This window comes from Larus michahellis, chromosome 3 (genome assembly GCF_964199755.1).
Source record: "Larus michahellis chromosome 3, bLarMic1.1, whole genome shotgun sequence".
NCBI classification, from domain to species: domain Eukaryota; kingdom Metazoa; phylum Chordata; class Aves; order Charadriiformes; family Laridae; genus Larus; species Larus michahellis.
This window is the reverse complement of record NC_133898.1, coordinates 28,658,056-28,667,838: the sequence shown is the minus strand read 5'-3', so window position 1 is coordinate 28,667,838 and position 9,783 is coordinate 28,658,056. Positions and strand designations below refer to the sequence as shown.

At 42.2% G+C, this 9,783-nt stretch overlaps 1 protein-coding gene across 1 annotated transcript in view; it reads left to right on the top strand.

Annotated features, from left to right (window-relative positions):
* The first annotated feature begins 252 nt into the window (after positions 1-252).
* The window catches only part of KCTD3 (potassium channel tetramerization domain containing 3), a 31,172-nt gene continuing 21,641 nt past the window's right edge, over positions 253-9,783 (top strand). The window contains exons 1-7 of the mRNA XM_074579440.1: positions 253-750; positions 5,087-5,140; positions 6,567-6,612; positions 7,947-8,020; positions 8,454-8,512; positions 8,695-8,775; positions 9,471-9,611. Coding sequence (XP_074435541.1) covers positions 677-750; positions 5,087-5,140; positions 6,567-6,612; positions 7,947-8,020; positions 8,454-8,512; positions 8,695-8,775; positions 9,471-9,611 — 529 coding nt within the window. The 5' untranslated portion in view covers positions 253-676. The remainder of the gene's footprint in view (positions 751-5,086; positions 5,141-6,566; positions 6,613-7,946; positions 8,021-8,453; positions 8,513-8,694; positions 8,776-9,470; positions 9,612-9,783) is intronic.

The following is a 9,783-nucleotide window of genomic DNA, read 5'->3' as shown; positions in this document are numbered from 1 at the left end:
GACAAGAATTCCGCCTTCTTGGCTCCTTTTCCTCCAGCCGTGACGCCGCGCCCAGGGCGGGCTGGCAGCGCCTGCCTCACAGTACAGGCCGAGCCGAAGCAGGCCGGGCCGCCGCCCGGGGTGACAAGGGCCCACAGCAGCCGCCCCGCCCCACCCCGCCCCGCTCACCTGCCCGGCCCGGCCCGGCCCCGCCTCGCAGGCGGGACCCCGCCGCGGGAGCCGCCGAGCGCACCCGGCCCCTTCCGGGCGCGTCCCTTTCCCTGGGGTGGTGTTGACCCACTCCACGCCCCCGCCCCAGCCGCCGCAGCGGGCGGGGGGTCCCCGCCGCTTCGCAGCCGGCGCCGCTCCGCGAACCGTTCGAGGCATTTTGGCCCGCGCCGGCCCCCCTCCTCCAGGTGCCTCCCGCGTTGCCATGGCGTTCCCCGCTCGGAGTGGGGAGGCGGCGCGGCCCGGCTGGGCCTGAGCGGCGGGGAGTCCGCGGGGCCGCAGCCGGCCGGCCGCCGCCCCTGCCCTGCCCGCCGCAGAGGGCTGCGCGGGCCCGCTGGCCGATCCCCCGCCTCCCCCTTCCCCGCCGCCGCCTTCGCCTTGCCCCGCCGCTGCTTCCCTCGACCCCGAGGTTCCGGCGGCAGCGGCGGGAGGCGGCGGCGGGCGCCGGCCGGAGCAGGCGGCGGGGAAGATGGCGGGGAACGGCGGTGGCTTCGCTGGCGCCGGGAGCGGGGAGATCATCCAGCTCAACGTGGGCGGCACCAGGTGAGCCGCGGGCGGAGGGGGACAGGCGCCGGGCCCTGCTGGCGGGCCGCTGTGGGGCTGCAGCTGGCGGCCGGCGCGTACCGGGGGGCACGGGAGCGAGGGGGGGGGAGCCGCGCTCTGGGCGGCCGGCCCATGCCCGTGGGTCTCCCCGAAGGGAGGCGGTGTCCCGCCGTGCCCGGGGGCAGGCTGGCCCGGCAGCCCGCCGGCCCCGGGCGGGTGGCGGTGCCGACTCGCCTGGCGCCCGTCTGTCGGGGCTCCGCGTCCCGGACGAGGTGCTGCCTCCGGGGGAGGGGGACTGAATAAAGCTGCTCCCGGCATAGTGCAGGGGCGCCGAGTAAGGGGTACCTAATGCGGAAAGTGCTGGCGGTCCTGCCTGGTGTCTGCCTCCAGTGTCTGGGGATTATAGATAGGTGCTTCAGGAACGTGTTTTATGGACTCCCTGGGTATACCGCCTCTTCGAGAGAAGAGGATAGAGAGCTTTGCTTTGCTATCGCATCCTTGGGCTTCTAGTAATCAGTCTGTCTAACAGTCAGCAGGCTCAGGGACTAAGGTATTAAAAAGGCTGATATGATATTGCTGCTATCAGCCAGAATAAAGAATTGTATTGTGTCTGAATGTATGCTGGAAGTGTGGAGGTTGGCATATGTGGACATTTTGGCAGGCTGAGGGAGAGAATTGCGGGGCAGCTGTGGTCAGAATCTGTGTGATAAAATAGTGCAAATGTTCCTGTCAAAATGCTCGGGCGTGAAATCATTCAGATTACCGTAGCTAGTGGAAACTGAAGTAATGTGTCTTCCTGAGTCTGCGCACAAAATGGAAACAGCTATTAGTAGTATGAACTACTACTACTATTTTAAGAATTTTCTTGCGTTACCCAGAAGATGAACTTGTTCTCCTAACTAAATTGTATGTTGCAGTCTTTCTTAAAGGAGGGTGCCATAAAAATCGATACAGAATTCCTTTGTAGAGTAAGACATTAAGAACCTGGTTTGGCCCAGAGAAGCTGCTTGTAACATCCGTAGGCAAAACTCACCTATAATGATACTTTCAGAATAACTTAGATGTTGGATTGGACCAGATTTTGTGTTATATTGAATAAGGTTCTTCAGCGAACTCTGCCTCTGAAATTATAGGCCAGTTCATCTTTTAGGTTTTTATTACAAGTGGAATAATCACAAATATCCTTCTGTCTCATAATTTTAAATAAATCCTACTTATGAGAGAATGGAGAATTATGTACAGGGTGTGAATCAGGGAAGAAATACACATCCTCAGAGGGCTTGCCTACACAGAGAAGTATGAAGACTAAGGCAAGCTAACAACCGCATGTATTTAATTTCTAGTTGAAGGTCTAGATTCTAGTCAACAGATATCATTTGGATGTAAGGAGTAGGAAATGTGTGCATGGACATTTCCCTTTTAACAGGAAGACAACGTGCAATAGTTAGTACCTCTGTGTAAGAGGTACTTTTGCAAGCTCAACTTCCCTCATAGTGCCCATATTCTTTGAAAAAATGTATCTGAGCCAGGTTTTTCAGCTTGCAAAGGCAGGTGACTCAAAGCTAACAGTGGAGTGGATGATCTGGACAGCAAATGGGGGAGCATGGGATACAATACAGGTTTCCTCCTCTTGATTAGTTCCTGTTACTCTGAAACTCTTAGTTTTGTTAGTAGAGTTGTATGAGAAGAGGAAATTAGTGCTCTGCTCTGACAGCAGTTATACTTTGGAGCAGCTAGAACAGAGACCTGAGCTTTCTGTGTTCTGACACAAGGTTCCCCCTGCTCCCTGGGACTGCCAGAGCCTCTCTGTTGTGGGCAGTTGCTCCAACAATTCATGGTGTCTCAGCTTTTGTGGATTCTTTTGTTGGGAGCACAAGCCTCTTGCAAGTTAACATTCACAGAAATTACTGTAACAAATTTGGTGAATTCTCTTGGGCCTTTATCTCCCTCTGGTTATAAGATAACTCTACAAGTGCAATTGACTATGAAAATGGTTGCTTTATAACTGACACTTAATGTGTCTGTTGCCAGTTGCCTTTATTTTCTTTAAAATAGCTGTAGGCTGCAACCTGCTTAAGAGTATTTGAGGACATTGCACTGGATTTGCCAAATTTTACTCATATGATGTCTGTCTGACTGCTACATGTTAGCTTCATGGAGCTGCAGATGCACCGATACCTGTAAATGTTGCTAGCTAAGCTTCTTTCCGTATCCTGGAAATGAGCGTTCTGTCTCGTTTAGGTAGATTAATGTATATGTATTAAAAGTTCTAAAGTATATGTTAGTGTGAGATAGTGCTTACTAAACTGGTACTATAGCGCTAAATCACAAACAGAAAATCCTTGTGCTTTCTAAACCCACTGATAAAATTGCAAGGAGGTGAACACGGAATCAGTTGATGTCTCTCTTTTCCGTCCTCCTTATTCTGTGGCTTGTTCTTCTGAAACATCTTCTAGTCCCAAGTGTTTTGCTATGAAGCTCTTTAGCTGACTTTGGAAATACTAGAGTGGAACCCAGCTGGTCAAAACACCACCAAAACTTCAATCTTGACACGTCTGAATAGCTGACTGTCACTCATGTGCCTAAATGCAAGTGTGCTTCCAGGTCAGAAATTGTGCTGTAGCGTATTGAAAAGATAGTACTATTAAATTCTTAAACATCTGTTCAAAAATCCTGAATGTCTTCATGGTCACTTTACACCTTCTTTATTACTTCAGAATTAATTTAGCATTCAGTGTTGCAGAAAATGACAGTTAACTGTGGTTCTAGTGCTTTTTCCATATCTTTCTACCTATACACGCCTTCCTGGTAAACCACAAGTCCTCTGGTTCTTTTTCTTTTCTTTTTTTCTAAAAATGCCAAAATAACTGAAAATTGTGAAGTATTTAAAGTATCAGACAATAAAAGTCTTTAGCTTGTGAAGACCATTAAAAGGGCTGACTGGTGGTGCTGCATCTATCCCCATAGTTACAAGCAGTGTCTGGATTAATGTTGGATAAAATTAATGTAAGTCATTGTTTTTTATTATGCACATACTGTAATGTAGTTAAATGAATCATCCCTTACTGTTAGAGTAGAGAAGGGTAGTGGTCTATGTTACTGATGATAAAAGCTGTGCCAAACTGCAAATATACTTAAAAGTCACTTTCCATTTAAATAGCAAACTGCTTTGATTCTCTTTAAATTATTTAATTATTTTTTTAAGAAGAGATTTTGTGCATGTTTGTTCTTAGAATGCTGATGCTGTAGATTTTCTGTTAAGAACAGATTTGTCATTGTTATGCTTGCAGTGAGCAGCTACACAATTCACGTTTTATGCGGGACAGTAATTCCGTATAGCCTTTGTGTTTCTGCCTCTTAGAGGGTATACAGTAATGCTTTTTGTTTACATCTTTTTTTTCTCCAAAACTGGAAAACCCCGGAAGTGAAAACTAGATAAGTTACGTTCAATTACAAAAATATTTTGTAATGTATTCCTGTACTATATGGAAAGCTGCCATAGAATTTTTCTTATGCATTTTTTGATTTCCACTAATGCAGGGGTCACCCGAGGTTTCTTAGTCACAGTACGAGTAAGAGGATATGTACAGTCAGAGAGCTGAGGGGAGGCATGAACTCATTGTCCAAGCTGCCAGTCCAGTTGTCTTCGTGTTAAATCAAAACCAGAAGATGTATAAGAGTTCATAGTTTTTTATTATGTAAAGTACTTTCTGGCATCAGAAGTAATACTGTAATTTGTATTATTTCATAATATGATTCAGAGTAAATACTTTTTCTTTTAACTGTATTGGCCCCTACTAGGAGAGCCCAAATAGCAAAATGGCAAATAACTAAGGTTACTGTAAAATATTAACTTGAAGCTCATAGTAGTCTTTTGCAGTGCACAATGTAGCACCCTTTGAGTCCTGAGTAAGGTGCACTCAGTGAGAAACGTAGCACACTGTTGATAAACTTTTATTTTAGAGACTGCTTTTTGTGTGTCTGTTTTTTCTGTGTGTTGGTTTTGTGGGTTTTTTTTTGTTTTTCTTTTTTTTTTTCTCTCCAAGCGTTAATGTTGACAAAATATGCAAATCAGAAAATGTAGAATGTTTGGGACCGTGTGTTACAAACATATAAAGAATGACACTTTGGGGGTTTATGGACAGTCCTGCTTCATGCGTAAGGACAATCTGTGCAAAGAATCTGCAACCGCTTTGACTTTGTGCATGTTTAAATGATCTCAAACTTCCTGAACCCATGTGATATCAGCTTTGTTGGACAAATAAAATAATTTTTATAAAGCAGACTTCCTTCCAATTTTACATCTGATTCTAAACTTGTAACTTTGGTTTCCTAGGTTCAGCACTTCAAGACAAACACTAATGTGGATTCCAGACTCATTTTTTTCCAGGTATTTGCAATATATCATCACATTAAACAAAGACAAATTAACAGTCATTAAAAAAAAAATGATATATGTTCTCAGTTCCTAATTTATGCCATAAATAGTGTCTTTATTCCTTAATGCTTTTTCCCTGTCTCAAGCAATGGGACAGATTAATTTGAAATAAGCTGTTATCCAAAAGGCATCTTCTGTTGTGAATGATGCTATGGCTGTTTATATGTGCTGAAGAGTTGTCACTTCTTAGATGGAGCGTTGTGGAAATAACGCTCCAAGTCTGCAGGAAAGGCAGATGCCACTGACTTTATTACTATATTGCCACGTGTCATCTTATTGACCATACAAGGTAGCACTGCCTTTAATTTTTTTTTTCTTAATTATTACTGCACCTTGAGTTTAGTCAAAGTTTTGAGGGTTTTAACTTGTGGTACAGGAGCTGTTGAATTATTGAATATCCTTCTGCTAACTCTTACTACTTCTGTAGGTTGTGCTGCTTACTGTTTGTGCCCTAGTAATTTTGTGTGCTAGTTGCTGTATCTCTACCACCCCAGTTAATCCCAAACAAATAAAAGATGGCCTAAAGGCTGGCAGTTTTGCTTCCTTACGTTTAGTTTTTGTACTCTAGATTTCTTTCCCAGTAGAAGCCTGGCAGCTGACGTAGAGAGGCAGCATTACGTGCTCCTGTTTTACTGAAATGTTCAGATAAATGGAGTGCCAGGGAAATGTCACCTTTGAGGCAAGGAAGGAAAGGGATGAGGAGGAAGTCCCTTGCTATTCCCCAGTAACTCAACACTAAATGTACTACCTAAGGAGGCTGTCCTGGAATATCATGGAAGTCTCAGAGGCAGTTGTCATCCAGACTTGGCTGGAATCTTGAAATAAAACCATTGACATTAGTTAGTTTGCTTCGTATCTGTAAAACAAGGTTTTGGTGTTGTGTTTTCTACTGATCTGGAGCAAAAGTACTTTGATCTGATGGGAGAGAAACTTTGATGTAAAATGATGTAAAAACTCATCCATCCCATTCTTGCTCAGTAAGTTCTTGCAAAATGGATTGTTTAGGCTTTCTTTTTACTTCAACAGCTTTTACTGATTTACTAGATTGTAACAAAATGTGGAACCTTCTGGGTGACTGGGAAAACTTTTCCATCCTTTTGGGCTAGGCCTTGTGTCTGTTTTCTTTGGGAATCTGAAGGTCCTTATGATGCAGCTCTTAGCCTTTCCTCAGGTGTGCACACACTGCTCCTTTGTTCAGGAGAGATACTTCACCCTCACCAGCATTCTGCCTTACCTAGGCAGTTTTCTTTGCCCAGCTATACAGTTTTACTAAATGCAGTCTACAATACATAAATAGAGCAAACGGAGAGTGCTGCTATATTGTATTTGTGTTAGTACGTTTCTGGGGGACATCTAACGAAGATTTCCTGTGTTTTAGTTTGCTGAGTGGAAGAATATCAACACTGAAGGACGAAACTGGTGCTGTGAGTAATAAATCTATTGATAAATCATTAATTTAATGTTATGCTTTTAGTTAGATTCTCTCCTAAAGAGTATTCACTGTGAGTACCAGTGGGAGTTACACTGCCTGAGCCAGCTATGCTTAAAAGTGTGGAAAACAAATGGCCAAATGAATTAAAAGCATTCACGTTTCTAGATTTCTAAAAACTTGTTTTGGCTTTTTCCAGTATTTTCTCTGTCATATTTTATTACATAACCCCAAATACTAGTGTTGCAGAAGCCTACGTTTAAAATGCTGACAGTACCATCAGTGTCCGTGAGGAGTAATCTTCAATTGGACTTGACCTTTTGTTCGTGTTTTGTCACTTATTTCAATAGGAGCAAAATATGGGACTTTGAAATAATTTCAGAACGTCCCCATGTATTTTCTTTTCCTTGTGTTAGGCTCTATAGAAAATACACTACCCTCTTTCTTACAATCTCAAAGCCTAGTTGCAATACTGTTCATGCTATTGAGTGGGAGAATGACTGTGAGTATTTAATTAATTGTTATGTCTAGTGAAGTTTTAAAGATATTTTGGGTCAGAATAAAGGTCTCACACATGTAATTACTTGTCATGGTCTCCAAACTTTCATGAAAATTGTTGACATCTCTGGATTGCTTGGTTCTCATTTTTATTACAAGACAAGTGAGACGGGAACGATGTGCATATTTTTGTGCTCATTCTGCATTGTACAGACAATGGAGAGACAGAAACTGTACTTTTTTTAAACAGAAAGAACCGCTAATTCCTGTATTGCAGAGGGAGGGGTAATTTTCATTAGATGGTATTACGTATGTAGTTGAGTAATCCTGACGTGGAAATGTAGCTCTTGTTGGCAAATAAATATAGCAAAATGGCCATTTCAGTCTGTGCATATGATATTCTTAAATGGTAAGCTATAGTTACAGCAATGTTGTTGAGTAGGGCACATGGCTACTTTGGTAAAGTGTAGAGGTAGTTGTAATGGCAATTGACTTAATTAAAAAAAGTCTAAACTTATCTTGGTCTTACTAATTTACTGCATTCTGAACACATGATAGAGTGTACCTGTTGACCTTTGTGGAGACTCTAGAACTTAAATAATATGTTTATTAAGTGCCATCTGTTTGTAGCAGCGTTTGTATGTATGTCTTTTAAGAATGTTGAATGGTAGAAGAATAATGAGAGAAAGGAGTAGTCCAAAAACTTTGGGTTGTGTTTCTCTGCTGACTGCCTCATCTTCAACTCCTCTTTCCCATGCTCAGCGTAAAAAAGCATTTTAATTGGTAGTTGCTCTATAATAATGCTAAAAGTACAGCGATTTTTCTTTGCAGATATTTATTGATCGAGATCCGGCAGCATTTGCACCCATTTTAAATTTTCTTCGCACAAAGGAGTTAGACTTACGGTAAGGAGTTCTAATTAATTAATTAAATTAATTTGATCAGATGCATTAGAAAACTTTTTCAAATGAAGATTGTTCAGTTTCACTTAACTAGTGGGGTGCCTAGTATATGACTCAGCTCCCTGGTAGATCTGGTGCCATGCCTAGAGAATGTGTATTGTGTGGTGGAGGCAGAAATGGTAGCATTATATTTTGTTAGTGGATTCTTGTAATTTAAACCACTCTTGGGAATGTATTTTTTTATTTTTCCTGTATCCTTATTTTAATGAAAGATAATTAATATTAAGATCACTTTGAAATCTCAGAAATCAACATATTAAATGCATTTGGTGGTAATTCTGTAACGGGTAGCTTGACACTGACATTGTGTAATATCTAGATACATGCAAGTATTTATATTGAAGGTATTTTGTTGTTTTGTTTTTTATTTCTCTAGGGGAGTGAGTATTAATGTTCTCAGGCATGAAGCTGAATTCTATGGAATCACTCCGTTAGGTAATTTCTTTTCTTTTTAAAATATGAGGTCATCTCATATTTATTACTATAGTAATGACCCACTTACAAGTCCTGGTCAGCTGTGACCCTGAAGATTTTCAAACTTACTGATACAGAAGTTTATTTGAAATAATGTTTCCCAGTAAGTGAAAGCTATGGTCGTATCTGGTTTTACTCCTCAGTGAGAAGATTGCTACTATGTGAAGAACTGGAACGCTCATCTTGTGGCAGCGTCCTTTTTCATGGCTATCTGCCTCCTCCAGGTATTTTTGTATTCATGGTCTGATGTTGCTTGCAGTCATTTATTGCTTTAATTTGTGGGGGTGATTGGCTGAGGTAGTTACCTTAGCTGTCAAACTGTCCAGAGAAGGCTTTCCTATGGAAGATTAAGATGAATGATTGAACATTGTTCTGATTCAAAACCAAGGCTTTTATCTGCATGCTGTATGAAATGCCTTATTTGGAGTACTGGGCGGGGGGTGGCATGTTAATACTAAGCCGGCTGTGTTTGGTAGTAGACTAGAGTAGAGGTTCTTCAGGTACATGTCAGTTAAATGTTATCAGCATGGAGTGTTTCTGAAGGTACAGTTACTTTAGGTGCTTGATGTCTAGATGATAAATCAGCACAAATGAGCTTTGATTAGCAATATGAATACTTGTTAGATTTTTACTTCTCTGTAGAGATGAACACAGTTCATGTGTTAACCTGAAGTCTAGGCCAATATTTAGCCAATTGTTGACAAGTTTTCTGAAGAGAGTTTCTTAAATTGTGCATGTCAACGTAGAGAGTAAAAACATTTTCTGTTTCAGTGTTAAGATACTGTCTGATTCTTGTAGCAGATGAATTAGACTTTAGATCAAAATGCACAAGTATTAATCCTATATTTTCAAAGTGACTTAATATCTGTTATATTGCTAAAGTTTATGGAGTGGGACAAACATCTTTTTTCTTTTATAGGCATTCCCAGCCGTAAAATAAATAATACTGCTGGGCCACCGGCTGATGTTAGGACTGGTCAAAACTGCTCCGAGACTGAGATTCATGGAGGTGGTGTCCAACCTACGCTTGCTGGTACTGGGGAAGGTACAGTCAGGCTAGGTAAGGAATGTCAGTTTTAAAACCAAAACAAATTGCAAAGATGAGTGTCACTGGGAAATAAAACCTGAGTGACTATTTCTGTTTTCAGTCTGTTACTCTATGTTTGCCTCATCTTAAATTGCTGAACGCTTACTTAAACACTACTCCCTATACAGCATTTAAGGCTCACTGC